The following is an 18,840-nucleotide window of genomic DNA, read 5'->3' on the forward strand; positions in this document are numbered from 1 at the left end:
GATATTTTATTAGACAAATCAACCACAAATACCAAATTGAACAGAACAAAAGTACAATATGTATCGAAATTTAGAAACGTCTGAATTACTCTGGAAAACTTTGAAGTAACCGGGATAGACTTGACTACTGAGTAAGATCAATGATTGAGGATTAAATAAGTGAATTGGATAAGTTTGGGAATACTAATGAACTTACATGATGTACTGTTCTTATGGGTCATGAAGTACAAATCAAGCACGTTAGAATTTCATAATATTGTGGAAGCATGGAAATAAAATAAAAACCATTGGAAGATTTATTCAACGATGATTCCGAAGATGATCTAAGGATAATAATTTTGGTATTAAAAAGTAAATACATTGAAAGGGCAATGAAATGACCAGTCAACTAGCATTAGTTATGGGAACTATTCATCTTGAGTTGTTCGATAATCCGATCAATCGACATAGATTGTAAAGGTCCTTAATCTTAGTTCTCCCTTATCAGCTCAAATCACTCTGGTCATATCTGAAAACACAAATAACTTAGATGTAAAGGATTCAAAATACTTTTATGATTTCGTAGAGCTTCAGAAAAATGTTCAAATAACATATGATCCTGATAAATCATATTCTGAAGAACTGATGAATCTGTCAGTTAATGAACTCTTCCAATAGTGATTCTAACTTCCTACATTATATCGGTAAACTGAAGATCCATGTCCAGATAAGATTATCCAATATCTCTGAATAATATATGGAAACTCTAGTGTGTTCCTTACTCACATGAATATTTTATATGATTTCCAATTTGAATTATGTTCTGACATCTGATCTGAAATTTGTTCTGATTTCTTACCTGCATTCTGTTCTGATTTATGATATCTCCGTTTACTAACGGAAAATATTTTATTTGGGGGGGTAAAGTTGGAGGAAGTATATCTGCAGGTTCCTCGGCTTTGTGCTCAGGGCCTTACTGGCTGTGCGGTTGGGTGTATGGTTCTGGGGAACCTACATATTATTGGCTGTGCGGTTGGAAGGATTACTATGATTTTTGAACTTTTAATAATTTGTTTTAAAAAGATATGTATCTTTTCGCTGGTTTTGTAGGGATACACTAGATAACCTATTTTGATCTACTGAACTCAGTCATTCGAATATTTCCCTAAACTAAACACTCATTTTCTGATACTACCTGAAATATCAGTAGGATCTCCGCTCAACATAAAGATCTGTAGATGTCTCAACCGATAAACAAATATATGTTTATCTGTATCTGCACGTTCTTCAGCATCATCTGGTAGTTATGTATTACTGAGTTTTCCAAAGCTCACTCTGTTACTCACCTTTTCAGGTTAAAAGGGTTGAACATGTGCAGTAATGGAGTTCGTCTAGCGTTGCTTGCAGAGTATGGTACATGTGATTAGGGGCATGTAATTGTATTTTGTTTTATATACGAGTCTGAAAATCTATTTTATTTCTGCATACTGATAAATCATTTTATGAGTTACATATTTTAATAAAAGTTTCAAATTTTCTGAGATTTTTACAGTGGGTCGCTCCGGTGGCCCTAATATGACACTCCAGATCAGATCAGGTTACCCGCATCAGTCTAAGGGGGTAACAAAATATTAATATTTCTGTTAGCACCTTTTTTTAGCTTTATATTATACTGTCGTACAACATAACTACCTTTTTATCTCTCATAATTACACTTGCAAACGTTTGGCATTATATCCTTCAGGATACTGGGCCTTTAAGGTGTGTTTCATGTTTTTGTAGGGTACTATTGGGCTGCCGTAAGACCCAATTACGGGCCTTTGATGCTATTTTCCTTCAATAAAACCACTACCGCTGGGGTTTCTCGTTTCCCCAATTGCATCCCGTCTTTCTTAACTGGTTGATGCGTTTTGAATTGAATTAGTTGAGTTTCTTTTTCGTGTTCTTATTTGTTGTTTTGTTGGTAATCCAGGAAGAAATATAGTATTTTTCATAGAGTTGTAGAAGAAAAAAGGTTTAAGCTTTGTGTAATTTGAAGATGCAGAACATTAGGAGGTCTGTAATATCTAGTAAGAGCATATGGCGTGGTCCCTTCAGATCATTTGTGGAATCTAAGCCTTTTCTGAATGATTTTGCGCCAGCTTCTAAAAGGGTATGTTGATGTATTCCTCAATTCCTTGCTTTCTATGGGTAGTTTTCTATTTTTGACATTACTGTTCTTTCAAATGCTTTGTTTGATATGTTATTCTGTTTAATTGTGTTATTAGCTTTCAAAGTAGTAGCAATGGTGATTGGAAGCTGTTAAGTGTGATGGAGGGATATAGAATTTAGTAGCATAAGTTATATACAAGTTAGTAATTATTTTCATGAATGCTCGAGCTAAGTCGTTAAGAAATTGTTGTTATCCCAGAGGTCTCTGGTCCAAGCACGACGTCTGCAGTTTAAGAGTCTTTCAAACAGATACTACTTCTGTCCTAATTAATAAAAAAAAAAGTAGTACTTGTTAGTATAGCAAAAAGCCTATGAGCGAATCAAATATATTGGAGCTTCCTCTGCTTTTATGAGTTGAGCCTAAACCTTGTTTTGATTTGATAAATATGATTGATTATAGTTTTGACATTCTTCTAAGAGTGTTTCTTAGATATATTCAATCTGTATCGGTTGTTGAACCATTTTCTGATGACATACTGATTACTGCAGTCTCCGGTGTATCTGAATTCTACTTTTGCAAGACAGTATGTGACAGGTGCAAATATTATATCGAAGGTGAGGCAGTATTTATCATTCTATTAACATTTTTTTTTGTTCTAAATGGCTGAAGTGTGCAGACTAAGTGTTTCTATTTGTACTCTCTCTCTCTCTCTCTCTCTCTCTCTCTCTAGCTGCAAAGTGCAAACTGAATGCTTTCTTCTTTCGTTCTGCAGGGTGTACTTGGAGCTAATGGTTAGTTATTTCTCATCTATGTTTATCTGAAACATTTATGTTAAATTTATTAGAGAATATTTTTCTTGCTAAGTTTCATTCAAATGCCTGAAGCTTATGGTCGATGGGATTCTTGTATTCATGTTGTTACTGAAATTTAACTTTACAGTTATTATCATTGGATATCTATTATGGAGAAGTTCCATGTTCACCTGTCTTTCTGTTACTTTGTTGCGTAGAATATTGATTCATGCATAAGTGGCCTACTTTTTGAAGTGCATAAAAGTTAATTCCAAGTTGGATTAGCATAAGGATAATCATTATCTTCTTTTCTCCGATAATGGTTTACCTACTTTATCTGACAATTATGTCCAACAGGCAGTTCTCTTCTTTATAGAGGACAGTGTGGTGGAGATTGTATAGTTAGGTTTCAAGCTTCGGTCCATCATGTAGAAAATTGTGGATTGAAGCTCATGTCTCCTTACTTTGCTAGATCCTTTGCATCAAGAACTTCAAAGCAATCGAAAGAAGCATATGAGGTTCGGATCTTAGCTTAAATTTTTGGCCTTTTTGTGTTCTTATATCTGTTGGTTTTAATTGACAAAATCACTTTTCATGATGCTTGCTTGTAATTAACTAATTATAATGTGCAAGTGAATTCGTGTTTTATCCACTTCTGTGGTGAGGCAATCTATGCCCGGATGCTAAAGAGGAATATTTCAGAAAGTTTGCGGAATTTATCATCACCTTTCTTTCCTAATTGTGCATGAAATGACTTAAATTATTTCATCATACTCTTGCATTGCAGTAAATATTAAAGAAACCATAATCACTACTGAAGTTTATTCCATACCAAGTAAATACCATCTGTCCTCGTAGGACTCCAAAGGCAATTGTGTACAACAAAGGAAAGAACGATTAAATTGAGATTTCTCTGAGATGTACTCATCAAATGCTACACTGGTCAACATATAATTGTTGCATTTCTTAGTTCTGTGGGCTTTATGATTACTTGAAGCTTCACATCAGTCGCACTGAGTTGTTGTCTTTATCCCTTTGGCAGACCAGAAAAGAATTATCCAATGTTGAGGATCCATTTGATGCTCCTACATATAATATCCCAGAAAAGCCTGTGACATTTACGGAGGGCGCTAGCTACAGTCTCATAATCCTTGTTGGGCTCGGGATTGCAGCAGCTGCAGGATATGCTGTATTCAAGGAGTTGATATTTCAACCAAGAGAGTAAGCTTCAAATGCCTAGTTGGCGATTAGGGTTGCTAAGCTTATCCCTTTACTTGCAAGTTGCACCCTAATTCAACCATGGTTTTGTAGGTATAAGATATTCAACCAAGCTCTGGAAAGGATTCAGAACGAAAGCCAGGTTTGTAAAAAACAGCTTTCTTGTCTTTGAACCCAACACTGAAACGGGGCATTGGAGTTTATCTCAGTTAATCAGTTCTCAGTCGAAACTAGAAATGTTAACAGTACAACATGTATTACTAGTTATAACTGCGGGTCTTTAGGCAGAAGCCTGTCAATATACATCTGCAGCCAGCATGAACATCAAAACAATATCTTAGAAGCCATAAATAAGAATGGAGTATGCTAAGGAGATTAAAATAAAACGGAGAACAAAAAACATTGAGCGGTTATCAGGCCAGATTTTGGATGAATCTAGCATATACTAGCTTGATAAATTATAAGTATGTTTCTGTTTTTCTTGCATATTTATACTACTCTAAGCATATATATTCGACAGACAACCAAAGTATATGTGATCCTAATTCTATGCCACATGGTATTACATTTGTTTGTGTCAGGTTAGGGTGAGGATTGGACATCCTATTACCGGCTATGGTCAAGAAACTAGAAATCGTGCTGCTCGCCAACGTATTCCAAACAGGATTTATACGGACGAAAATGGCATAGAACATGTGGAGGTGACCCTCTAATCTTTACAAGATTGTTGTCCTAGGCCTCATGCAAATTTTGATTTGGTGATTGCTTCTTAACCATTTCAAACAGGTTAATTTCTATATCCGTGGGCCTCATGGAGCTGGGAAAGTTTTTGCGGAAATGTTCAAGGACAAAACCGACAACAAATGGAAGTATACCTACTTGATTGTTCAGATCAATTCACCTTCCCGAGCAGAACTAATGCTGGAGTCGTATCTTCCGGCAGCGGAGATAAGAGCCTCTACATCAAACTAACATCAGGGTAAACTTATTTTTGGCAGAGAATTAAAATGTTTCTGGATGATGAGCTTTGTTTCTGGTATCTTTTATAGATTTGATCGAGAATTGTTTGTCCATTCTCCTTAAAGTTGTGAATGGGTTCTATTCATTAACTTTATCCCTTAGTACTGGTGGTTGCATGGATTGAAATCTTAATCCTATGCTGGGCAAGATTACACAAGTTACAGTCAATAATATTCCAGCATTGCAGTTGTTTTCCCCCACCCCCTCCCTATGTTCAGTATGCTTTGAATGTTATCAGACCGATTTGCCGTACTCTTGGGCTCTTATTTTTGCCATATTCTACTCTGAAACGTGATTTTGTCCAGCAACCTTGTTAATGCCACAAAGTGACAAATGCCGAAGTAGAAGTGTCGAGGCCGAGTTCGCCGGAGGAAATCAAACAATGATTGTCGGCATGAATCTGTCACTCCCATAAGTTGGAAGAGATGGTTCATACAAGGAAGCACAAGGTACAACCATAAATGTTTGACATGATTTTTAAAAGTAATCAAATGAAACTAAATCATAGTTTTTGGTGATGTTTGATAACTAGCACATGATAAAAGCAAACAAAGCTTTGAAACAAAGCTTGGATATCATAAACTATTATACTGGCGGTGCCGACTACCATTAACTATGTAAGATAGTTTGGCATGGGTACTTTCCCACCGCAAAATCCTTTGATCTACAAAGGAAAACACAACAGTAAAAAGTTGAAAGCTGGACCACTTTTTAAGCGGAAACCACATGACCTAAACTTCATACATTACTAGCCACTCTTCTCCACATCATTTGTCAAAAAGAAAATGCATCATCATCTAAATACTCCTAATTTCAGGATGATAGTTCAAAAATAAAATCCCATTGCCGACCACAACGATATAGTTTTAAAGCTCCCCAATAACATACATGTTGGTAGCAAAAAACATTCGAGGCTGCTGCTGAGTGCCATTTTCATCTGGTTCTATGTTTTGGCGTTTTCTGTAATGGACAGTACTATGGGGCATGCGATCTTATACCAGAATCCAGCTAGGACCAACCAGGAAGCTACTGAGCAGCATCGAGAAGTTTCGAGTTTGAATCACATCCCAAGGGAAAATCAATATCCATTTCAGAATCTTTATTGTTCTGATGGCACATTATAATCTGCAGGAAACTGCAAACTTGACACAGTCAATAAAGGTTACCTTCCAAAAAAAAATAAAGGAAACAGAACGAAGCATAATACCTTGCATGTCGTCAAAGCGTGCGTGTTCGTGGAACATTTCCAAGATGACCACAACAATTTTTTTTTTGGGGGGGGGGATGACATGGCCTTTCAGTTAGGCTGAAGTTTTAAACAGTAACCCATCATTTTAGATGGAACACTGAACTAGAAATCAAAGTAAAAAACACATGAATGTTATGGAAGTTAATGAACTTCCTCTCATATGAGCTGAGCATCTAACCATAAACACCTTTGTATTCAATGTTTCCAACCAGATGCGTATGAGTCATTGCCCACCAGAGACTTCCAGTAAAAATATCAAAATAACTGATGGAATCATCATTTATCTCAGAAAAGACATCCTAACAAATTTAAGGCCCGTGCTCTTCTCTAGCATGCGCATGTGAGTGTGAGCGCGTGGATTATGAAGGAACCAATAGCTGATACAGCTAGCAATCACACTGCAAATCTGACAAAACAGCAAACCTCATGATATTTCCTATTAATATGCTGCTGCTATAGTAGGATTTGGCATTTATAGAGTTTCCATATGAAGCTTGTCAAGGGGTTACAAAAAAGCACCTTTTTTTTCTTTAGAGGGAAAATATACTCAGATACACATAAGAATGGAGGTCATTAATTATCAAAAAAAAAAAAAAAAAGAATGGAGGTCATTCATAATAGTCTAACCAAACTCTTTAGTTTCCAATACTGATATTTTTCATGAAATTCCAACCCAATCAGTCATTTACATCTAGCCATTACACGCAAACAAATTTTCCACACATTTCAAATAGGCAGTTAGAGAATGACATCAAGGGCATGAAGAAGATAAAAAAAAGGGCGTTTTTCTTAGATCTGGTAAATAGAGATAAACCGACCACTTTTACTTTTCACGAATGCAGTTTCAAAGCAAGCGTTGAACTCAGTTATAAAAGATTTAAGTAACACAATGCATGGCTTTTATGACATGTAATTCTTTCTGATTAAACGTATCTTAGAAATAATGGTGAGGCATCTACCTCACAATCTCTTCAAGGAAGAAAGGCACACAAGACAAACTTTATAATTCATTAACAATTGAACTTCATGTCAAACCAATCAAGAGCCGTTGAATTAACCTTTTTTTTCATAATTTTTCTTTCCGATAGCATGTAAGAATATAAAGACAGGGCCGTGATAGAGTTTTCGGGGGCCTTGTACAAATTCTTATAAAGGGGCCCCTATTTTCTAGATATATTCGATTTCGGGGAAACAATAGTGGCGTTTTCTTGACAAACGCCGCGATGGATCTATCTATAATGGCGTTTTATCAATAAACCGTAATAATAGTGGCGTTTATTGAAAAAACGTCACTATATATAAACTTTTTTGGGGCCATTTTTTGGGGGCCCTGCGCGGTCGCGCAGTTCGCGCCGCCCCAGCCACGGCCCTATATAAAGATACAATGCCTGCAAGCCAGTTAGAAGGGCATTACACTCAAATATCTTGACCTATTCACAGGCACACATCATGCCTTGAATGGCCACTGGAGCGTAATTGTCACTCATGCTATGAAGAGACAAACAGAAAGAATGAAAAAAAAAACTACTTTTACCATGAACAAGCACGCATATTGCCTTGAATGGAAACCAATGCATGTTTATCACTTGTGCTATCTAGAGATAAAACAGAAAGGATAAACAGAACTAATTACTTTTACTAAATAATGACAGTTCCCTAAATAAATTGAAGCCCGTAAACTAGCTGTTTTTCCTTCAACAAATGTGCATTTAAGAAGCACGAATGAAATATAGATCCAATGTTGCAAATGGATCATAAAGATGCATTCCTACCATATATGTTTCCATTATATTCTCCTTAAGAATTTTGTATTCTTAACATAAGACAGTAGCTCAAGCATGCTCATGTGCTCATAACTACTTAATCCGTCACTTAATACCACATGCTCAGAGCTACTCAAACTGTTGATGGCTAACATGTGTTCAGCACAAGACTGTTAATTTCTAAAACGCGTGCAGAACCACTCAATCATTAATTATATCATGTGGTCAGAGCTACTAGATGGGTTGATTACTATCACGTGTTCATATCTACTTAATTGTTTAATTACTAACACGTGGTCATATCTACTTAATCCGTCAATAACTAACAAATCTCGTAACCATATGCTCAAAATTGTCCAAACTGTTGATTGCTAACACATGCTCAGAACCACTCAAACCGTTTATTGTAGCGTGCACTCGGTCACTGAATTGGCTTATTAATAGCACGTGATCTTGTCTACTTAATCCGTCAATAACTAACAAAGCTCATAAGTACTATCCAAACAAAATAAGAAAGAAACATATGCACATCAAAACAAGTCTGCATCCCAGACTTTCTTGATTGATAAACAGTTATTATGATCTTAAACATGTTCATATCTACCTAATCGTTTGACTACTATCATGTAGCCCTAGCTACTTTATCCATCAATAACAAAAAAAAGCTCATAAGTACTATCCAATAATTTGTAATGTGTTTCACCAATCAATCAACTGTCGGCAAACCGAGAACATTTTATCCGACTGAAGCATGTTAAAAAGAACAAAATGAGAAAGAACAAAACAACAGGTGCATATTGGAAAGAACAAAATGAGAAAGAAACCCGTGCACATCAAAAACAAGCATGCGTCTCAAACTTTCTGGATCCATAAACTGTCATTATGTTCTAAAATTTAACCAGTTCCATAACTAACAAGTAATGAAAGTCTACTTGATCTAAAAGATCTACCTTAGAAAAGATTTCCTTTTACATAAACTGAAAGGTTAAAACCCTATTTATGAGTTTGACAAGTCATATTTACAATCTGTAGGCTGTAGCTATTCATAACAAGTTTCATAATATACCGTCCCCCACCATCCCTCTAACCTCATCGCAAATTAGACAAAAAGGCACAAGAACAAGACTCATTCGTTACCCTTTCATCTCTACAAGCTCATTCTACAACTGCAAAAAAGGTGTTTAGCAGTCATCCTTATTCCCACCCTCCAAAATCACAGTTTTAGCAGCACCCCCATCTAACCCTGCAATCACAAATAAATCAAACCTTTGCTCGGAATAACTTGTGCACGTAACTGAAAAGATTAAACTTTTTGAATATGCAAAATCAGACCTTCAAAGGAGGATCAGGGACTTTGTAGCAATCAGGCCTTACCAAATCTAACCACATACCAGGAAACAAGCACTGCAAAAGATTCAAAATATAATTAGAAGAAAAAAATCAAAATTTCAGAAGAAAGATGATGAAGAAAAATTGTTTACTGCAAAAGATTCAAAAAAGAATTTAAAAAAAAATCCAAATTTCAGAAGATATATAATGAAGCAAATCAAAAAGCTTACATCGAGTTGTTTCTGAACATTCTTGGGTCGCTTTTTTGGCTTTCTAGAGGCCTTCGAACCGGTCATAGCGAAGATATCGTCATCAATCTCTTCTCTAGTTAGCGAAATCGAGAACTTCTGTTTCTTCGCCTTCTTCTCAGCCGCCTTCGGTTCAGTTGCATTTCTAGCCCGGCTCGAATCCGGCCTCTGAGCTTTGTTCTCGAGAGCCGAAGCTACGATCTTAGGCCCGCCTCCATTTTGATTCTGCGGGTTAGTAATCGCCTTCCTAGGCCTCAGATTCCAAGTCTTAGGAACAAATTCCTCAACGTCTTCCACACTCAAGCTCTGATTTCCAGTTTCCTGAACCTCAACAACAGATTTCTGAGTCTTCGCTCGCAGGCGTATATAGATCTTCGATCTACCCTCTATCGGAATAACCGAAACACCAGAATCGTGGATTATTTCCTTCTCTGAAGCAACCGAAACACCAGACCCGTTGATGACTTTCTTCCCCGATTTTCCAATCCTAAGATCTCGAGAGGAGCCGGAAGAAGCTCCGTTACACGGAGGAGCTTCCCGCACTGTGTTCTTCTTCCAAATAACATCGGAATCGGTTTCGCAGCAATGAGGAGATCTCTGAGCGGAATCGGTGAGTTTCCGGATGCGTTGATTGTTGGTGTGGTTCATGGCCCATTTGGGTCCATGTAATTGAAAGTTATGGAGAGGTTGAGATTTCAAAGCAGAGGAAGAAGCCATCAGCACAGTTTGATTTTCAGTTTCGCTTCAGATTCTTCTTTTCCGAGAGCTAACGAAAGACCATTGATCAATCAAAACGTAGATAATTCTCCTCCGTTCCTTCTCGACCTGTTGAGATTGAAATCAAAAGGCTTCAAATGAAAAACAATGACGAAAATTTTGAGTTTAAAAAGAAGAGAAGGAATCTGGTTTTATGAAGGCAAAGACAAAAACAAAGATAGAATTGGTGGGAAAAAAGTGAGTTTTTTGAGGTTTTTATGCTGAGGAAGAAGGAAGAAGGAAGAAGGAAGAGCAGTTATGGTAAACCGGAGTTTTAACCCAAACAATTGATAATTTCTTATTATATATTCTTTCTTCAAATATTATCGATCTAATATTTATTTTGACATAGTGATAATAAAGTACGTTTCAAGATATGCGCCTTACAGACATGAATGGAAAGCGTAGATCATGAAGCGTGCTTTCCTAAAATTCTGTTTGAACTAGAATCACGATGAAAAAACGTGAATTGTAATTCGTACTTTTACAGGGTTTTCTAACACGTCAGAGAGGCACGAATCATGAAGCACGCCTTCGATTATTTCTCCTCAATTATTGCCCCCTTTTATTATTACCGCATCTACCTTAAATCTTGAACGACACATTCCTTCCTTTATAAATACTCCCGATTACAGTCACATTCTTCTTTCTATAAATTCCTTCTATCAAATAGATTTTGTTACAATTTTTAGAATGTTAAATTATTTTTTATTATAATATATTTATTTTATATTTAATTTATTTGGAAATTTTTATTTTACTAATTATTTTTATTACTTTTTGCGGTTATAAAATGGAAGATATGATCATATCTCGAGATATTTTTTATCATATCTCGAGACATTTTGCCTATACGGTAACAATATTAAATTGGGTTCTTTAAATTATTGTGAATATTTTTAATTTTTTAGTATTACTTTACATTTTAATTCTTATACTATTTATTTAATTAGGAGAATGATCGTATATTAGACATAATTATTCGTTTTTGTAGATATAAGATTTTCAATCTTTGAAACTCTCAAAATGAGGCGTATTTTAGCTATTGTTTACTATAATAGAGAAATTCATGAAGATGAAACTAGTGTTATCTTCGCATGAAATTATTTTGTCAGCTTATCCTTTAAGAGAAACATTACTTGTGAGGAGTTGATAACTAAAATTTCAAAGAAGGTTCATGTTTGAAGTATTAGAAGATTGTCCTCACTTCAGTACAGATTTCCAACTGCATTATTTTTGTTAACTTATGCAGCGTTCTAACTCTCCAATGATGATGACGTTGCTATGATGGTTGATGCTTAGAATCAAAATTCAGACGCTATTACAAAAATGTATGCCACATTTGTTGAAGCGTTTGCGGTTCATGGTATGTCATTATGCTCCCATTATGGGCTGGCTCAGCAAGCTGATCAAGCTGACAGCCCAACTCAAGTAATGTGTAATGATTTTAACTCGTTAATGGGAAATCCACATCCTGGTATCATCCTATCAAGTTTAATGAAAAGACATTTATAAGTAATTTGTTACGATCTTTACCGAGGTGGCTCCACAAACAATCTGTATGGCAACATCATTTACAGTTCAAGGGGAAGGCATTCATCTACCAATTTCTTTGACCTTAATATGGAGATGCCCTCAACACAACAATCTGTTTAGTATCTATTTGACATAATGCCTTCAAGTTTTAAGGGGAGGCATTCAAATGCGAGCTGTTTTGACCTCAATATGGAGATGCTTATGACACAACTCTTAGTTCAAAACCCGTATGACACGATGCCTTCAAGTTCAAGGGGAAGGCATTCGACTACTAGCTTGTTCGACCTAAATATCAGTATCACAGAGGAACCTCAACTCCACCAGAAGAACCTTTTTGTGAGCCAGGTGCGAATGATGCTGAGATTGTATTATTCGTTGAACCATAATCAGCGCAGTTCAACATAGACTCCGATGATGATATGTAGATGAAGTTCCCATGAATATGGTACACATCAAACCTCTAACACACATGTATGAAGCTGACTATTATGCAATGTGCGTACTAGAATTTATGGATATGCCTAATGTTGGTGACTACGAATTTAACTCATCAGTCAATGACGGTGAGTTATATAGAGGAATAAAGTTTTCATCTAAAGAAGAAGCGATGATAGAAATTAAGAATTACAACATTTGTAATTCTGTTCACTCCAAAGTCAATCGATTCATCACCGAAAAGTAAGTCTACCACTATGTTCAACGTGATAACGGATGCAACTGGATGGTTAGTCTATCGAAGAGGAAGATGAAAAACAACATATGATAACTAATAATATATAACGATCCTCATACATACTATGCTAGAGGGATCAACCAGGATCATCCCAACTTGGACTTCGACATTATCTGCGAAACCATCATGCCCATGGTCAAAGCAAGCTCTCATATAGCTATTACGGTGCTGATTTAAGCTATATAATCTCAATATAGGTACACCGTCTCCTACAAAAAAGAATGGAAGGAAAAGCAGAATGCCATTAAAAAACTTCACGACGAGTGAGATTCATCTTACAATGAACTACCAAGTTGGTTTAGGGTAATGCGCAGACTGAATCCTAAGACAATAGTCGACTTCGAAACTTGTCATGCATACCACAATGATCGTGTGCTTCACAATCGATGCCAATTCTACCGGCTTTTTTGGACTTACCCACAATGCATTAATGTTGTGAAATACTGCAAGCCCGTGGTCCAAATTGATGGGACATTTTGTATGGAAAATACAAGAAAGTTTTACTATTAGCAGTTATCCAAGATGGTAATCACAACATTCTTCCAGTTATTTTTGCCCTTGTTGAAGGTGAAGATACAGATTCTTGGGTTTTTCCCCTCAGAAACGTTCGTTTACATGTTGTCACGAGGGAAACAATCTACATCATTTCAGACCGCAAAGCTGGGATCAAAACAACAATGGACTCTTTGGGTCCAATATGACAACCTCCCAATGTCCAACATCGGTATTGTATCTGATATTGCCGCAAACTATCATGGAAAATTTAAGAACAATGATGAACGCCAATTACTTGTGCGCATGTGTATATCAAAATGCCTAATTTCATTTCTCAATCATTTTCATTTTTATGGGAACTTAACAGTAAGTACTACATTTGACGCGCAGGATACGAACTATTACCTCAAATGTTTGAGTCTATGCTTTAAGATTTTAAGGAAAAAAAGAGCAAGGATACAATTACATCAGCCTCATTAACAAATAAATGTAGATAAATGTATACAATGATAGATATCTATATGGACATTTAATGACCAACTTGGCTGAGGATATCAATTTGTCCTTAAAGGGGGCATGCAATTTACTAGTAACAACTTTGGTTAAAATTATATATTTTCATTTGGGAGCGTTTTTTCCAAGCTCGGGGGACAAGCTTAAACTTGGATGCAAAATGATCATGTTTATCACCCAAGTTTAGTTGTAAATCTACAGAAAAGGATTATTGCATCAAATGAAATGTATGTAACAAGCTTCTCTCAAACCCATGAATTATTTCTTGTCACAAAAATGCCACAACCTCTTCAAGGGATTGAAGCTAACTCGTTCAGAGTTAATCTACAAGACAGGTGGTGTGACTGTGGGTTTTTTCAACCTCTGAAGTATCCATGCTCCCATGTCATAGCAGCTTGCTCTTATACCTGTCAAGACTATAACCATTTTGTTGATCCAGTATACAGACTTACAACTGTATTTAAGGTATATGAATTTGAGTTCCCCTTATAGGTAATGAAAAAGACCCATATGAGGTTCAGAATTGACTTTTAATTATACTGGATCGTCTTTATTGAGGGAGAGAGGTCTTCCAAAATCCACTCAAATTCATTGTGATATGGATATTCAAGATACGACCAAAGAAAACAAAATATGTGGGCATTGTAGAAACCTAGGCCACAATAGGAAAAAATGTTCATCTCTTTTATCATCACGTAACCGTTGAGCATCAAAATGTAATTGTAGTTTCTGAAATCTCAGTTTGTGTTATTTTATTTTCGTTTATTTTCAATTAATGTCATTTGAGCATCAACAAATAATGAGATAATTAAGTTAAAATTAAATAAAAACATTACAAACTAAATAGTAAAAATAATTAAATTAATTAAAAAGAAACATTAAATACAAACGTTATAATTCAAATAATTAAATAATAAAAACATTAAGAAACAAAATAAATAAGAAGTTAATAATACAATACATTTGCTGATAAACAAAGAAAATTAGATAAAAAAATTACAAACTAAACAAGTCTATCGATGTCTGCATTTTGAATGTGTTTCACAGGGCGACATGTGTCTATTTCGATGAGGGTTTCTTCATATAACTTGCTTTTCCTCCTCACTTTTATCATCATCAGCAGCAGCAGTAGCATCTATATTTTTTTGATGAAGGACGAATGATGATGCAACACCTCCATAAAATAAGGACCATGGAGGTGTATGACTAACCATCCAATCGCTCTTAGAAAACTGTGAAAGCTGCAAAAAAATCGACATCGATAATTGCGATCCATACTGAACCGGAGGTGTCTATGTCTGTGGTAAATCACCACCCTCCAAATAAGCAACATATAAAGCCCACGCTGGATCTATAAGCATGACAGTATAATAACCACCAAGATGTATCATAAAACCCTGCAGTGGTGGCATTTGAATATGCAGCTGTGGCGTCTAAAATGACTGCGGTTCAATCTAAAATGGTTGAGGTGCCATCAAAATCATCGGTGTACCCATGTATAGTGATGGGCTGGGAATGTAAGTCGGTATAGACGATGGCTGCTGTGATGGTTCCGGTGTTACAGCTGAGGATGAATTGGAAGCGTCTGTTCTTTGTCCATGAGTTAAGGGACGATGATACTGTGACGGTGGATAATTTTCTTGACGCCAATGAATGCTCTCGCCTCGTGTTTCCTCGAAAAATAGGAATGTCTTCTCGTTCGTGTTGAACCAGTCATAATAGTCACTCGCAGCCGAATAACGATCCATATAAATTGGCTCCCTAGGGAGAATGCATTAATGTCGATCCTCCCAAATCATTATCTACTAGCTATGCTTCAACAGCCAGTTGACATCTTTTTTGCTCTGTCTATTGACGTTATGCATATTGTCAAGATTCTTAAGTGCTTCAAGAATTTGTTGTACGAAACCAAATTGGCAGAGCACGTGATTAATTGGATGTCACTCGAGAATAGCATAACATATCAGAGGGACCATCGCTATCTATACATCTAATGAGCAACTCAAGTGAGGTGGGATGCAAAACCTCATTTCTTGAGTAGAATAAGAAGCACGTTCAAACTAAAACAGATATATATAATTCTTATCAAAATAATATTTTAATTATATAACGATAATTAAAGGTAAATATAAAATTTAAATACATACCTTTGTACCATCCTTCTTATTAATGAGTAGTTGAATTTCTTCCAATTCGTCTAATATATCACAATAATTTTTCTTTTACATAACCACCTATTTAATGTAAAAAAATTATTTCATTATATACTCAAAAAACTATTTATATATGAACTCAGTATTGAATTTACCTCAACAATAACAGGAAGACTAACATGTTATTCATGATCGGACATAAAAATGGCATACAATACCACGCACATGATTGGAGAAGAATAAGAAGACATTCACTGATAGCATTTTTTTGATAATCAGTTGACTGACACATTTCTCTATACAGAGATGCCAAAACTATGGAGCCCTGACTGAGTCCACCGGTAACATGAAAATATTCGAGGTAACGCATCCACATACAATGAACTTGGTTGCAAGATTTATCGGGCATCAAGATCCATCATATGAGTTGTAATATGCAACTCTGGGAAAATATTTTAGCATGTTCCTCGGAACAGCCTCCACTTAAATGTTGAAAATTTGTAGCCAACCCTGATAATGATATTCGACCACCATTGAAATTTGGTGGGATGCCTACAAGATACGCATCAAACAAGGAATGTCAATTACCATCCATCACATTTGAAATAACATCCCCATCTATCGAAAGCCCCAAATATATAGAAATATCCTCCAGCATAATAGTGTAATCCCTACACGGAAGATGGATTGTGTCTGTCTCTGGTCTTCACCTCTCAATCAGTGTAGAAATAAGGATGGATTCAAGGTTACAGTGCCCTTTATATTTTTCTATGTAACTGAATCTAGCCTCAGCTAAATACGGCCAGACCCAACTCGAAATCTCTAACTTAGCGTTACGAATAAATGGATATAATATACGGACATTCCCCTAATTAAATAAATAATATGCAAATTAAAATATAAACTAATACTAAAATATATAAATAATTAAAATAATACAATTTAAAATTGTTATCGTGTCGGTAAAATAACTTGAGATATGATTCTCATCTAAACGCAGCAACCTACGTTCCATTTTATAACTGTAAAAAGTAATAAGAAAACTAGTAAATTAAATAATAATAAAATAATCAACTATTAAATGATTATAATATAATAAAAAATTTATAGCTTCTAAAAACGATAGCAAAACTTACTGAAAGCTTGCTACAAGAATTGATAAAGAAGAGAATAAAATTTTTTGGTGTGGTTTGAGTGTTATATTGGAGGGTAATTATAGGAGGGAGGGGAAAGAGGACGGGCGGTATTAAAGAGGTAGGTGGTAATTTAATGGTAGACGCCTTCCTCCACATGTCAAATTCCCTGCGAAGGCGCGGATTATAATATGCACTTTTCCACCATGGCGTCAACTCAGACAAAACCTCAAAAAAACGCCTTGATGATCCACGTCTTCCGCCAACGTCTACAAGGCATGTATTTTGAAATGCGTTTTATTATCATTGTGTCAGAAAGAAAATAATGTCTAACATGTAATTATTGATTGTTTGGATAATTTTTTTGTGGAAAAAACGCCTCTCAACCAAACAAGGAAGGAAAGAAAAAAAAAGTTTTTTATTCTCTCTTTTCCAGTTTTGCCCTTTCATATTTTGTTTATTTACCTTAGGGTTGTAGTATGAAACCGTTTTTTGAGCTGAGTTTGCCCACAACTCCAAGGGTGGTAGTATTTGGCTAGGTCGAATGGGTATGAAATATCTACATTTTTTAATTAAAAAGATATCAGGGGCTCATGTATTTTGAAAAGAAAATTAATGCGGACTTATGTAGTTATTTAATTTAGTAAATAAATTTAATGTGGTTATTTAACAAACATTTTCGTCGTTAATCGTTATAATACAGATGTGAAAGTTTAAGATTCTGATGTGATAATTTATTGTGACTAATAATGTGATAGATGAAATAACATATGAACTAAATTAGTTTTTTTGATTTTATTTGAGGATCAAATTGTTTTTTTAATTTCAATGAATTTTTTGATTTTTTAAAAGTAAAAGTTATTTTAAATTTTAAATATAAAATAATTTAAATATTCAAAAAAATTAAATATAAAAAATAAAAATTAAATTATTAAAAAATTAAATATTCATATTAAAAATACAAAATTACCATAATTAAATTTTAAAAAAATAATATATATCATAAGTAATAAAATGATAACTTATAAATTATAAAAAAATTAAAAATATTTTTAAAAACATATATTATACATAATATATAAATTTTATATATAGGCATATCATCAACCTTATATAAAGTGTTCTTACTAAATTAATCGAGATTTAAAAAATTCAAAGTAGTCGAGACTTAAAAATTTTGGATTAGTCAAAATTTGCTATGTATTCTAATTATATTTTATGTTGAGAATTATTATATAATTATCTTTTAACTTAGTCGAGACCTACAAAAAATAATTAGAAAACATAATAAGTTTCGACTAATCTAAAATTTGTAAGTCTCGACTAATTTAAATTTTTTAATTCCCTATTAATCCAATAAGAATATTTTTGTATAAGTGTTGATAATATGTATATATGTTGCATGCATATGTTATGTATAATATATCTTTTTAAAAATATTTTTTTTAATAATTTATAAGTAATTGTTTTATAATCTATTATATATAAAAATTAAAAAAAATGTAATAGTTTTAGTATTTTAATATATATATTCAATTTTTAGTAATTGAATATTCTAAACCGATCAACAAGTCACCCTATTTCAATAGAGCAAATTACGTATATTAGAAGAATATGGTGATGTCCTTTATTCAAGCCACTGATCTAGATGCTTGGAACTCTATCCTAATGGGTAACTCCAACCAATAAGATGGAAGATTAGAGTGAAGAAGAAAAGAAGAAGTTCCAACAAAAGGTCAAGGCCATGCACATTCTATTTTGTGCATTAGGCC

General features: G+C 34.7%; 2 protein-coding genes across 3 annotated transcripts in view; one reads left to right on the top strand and one right to left on the bottom strand.

Annotated features, from left to right (window-relative positions):
* Positions 1 to 1,819: 1,819 nt before the first annotated feature.
* Positions 1,820 to 5,360, top strand: LOC120136899 (probable mitochondrial import inner membrane translocase subunit TIM21). Its single transcript, XM_039152829.1, has 8 exons — positions 1,820 to 2,131; positions 2,680 to 2,745; positions 2,904 to 2,922; positions 3,280 to 3,440; positions 3,965 to 4,143; positions 4,234 to 4,282; positions 4,722 to 4,841; positions 4,927 to 5,360. The coding sequence occupies exons 1-8, from the start codon at positions 2,018 to 2,020 to the stop codon at positions 5,110 to 5,112; spliced, it is 894 nt and encodes a 297-aa protein (XP_039008760.1). The 5' UTR covers positions 1,820 to 2,017; the 3' UTR covers positions 5,113 to 5,360.
* Positions 5,361 to 5,812: 452 nt separating this feature from the next.
* Positions 5,813 to 18,840, bottom strand: part of LOC120136900 — a 28,484-nt gene continuing 15,456 nt past the window's right edge. The window contains exons 3-6 of one of the 2 annotated variants that reach the window (XR_005517387.1): positions 9,732 to 10,491; positions 9,505 to 9,576; positions 9,261 to 9,415; positions 5,813 to 6,295 (exon numbers count right to left, since the gene is read on the bottom strand). Coding sequence is in view for 1 of the 2 variants with exons in the window: in XM_039152830.1 (XP_039008761.1) it covers positions 9,410 to 9,415; positions 9,505 to 9,576; positions 9,732 to 10,466 (813 nt within the window). In the remaining variant the exon portion in view is untranslated. Of the gene's footprint in view, positions 6,296 to 9,123; positions 9,416 to 9,504; positions 9,577 to 9,731; positions 10,492 to 18,840 lie in introns of those variants that run through there. The other variant, XM_039152830.1, reaches the window with a different exon arrangement.

This window comes from Hibiscus syriacus, unplaced genomic scaffold (assembly GCF_006381635.1).
Source record: "Hibiscus syriacus cultivar Baekdansim isolate YM2019G1 unplaced genomic scaffold, ASM638163v2 tig00110637_pilon, whole genome shotgun sequence".
Classification (NCBI taxonomy): Eukaryota; Viridiplantae; Streptophyta; class Magnoliopsida; order Malvales; family Malvaceae; genus Hibiscus; species Hibiscus syriacus.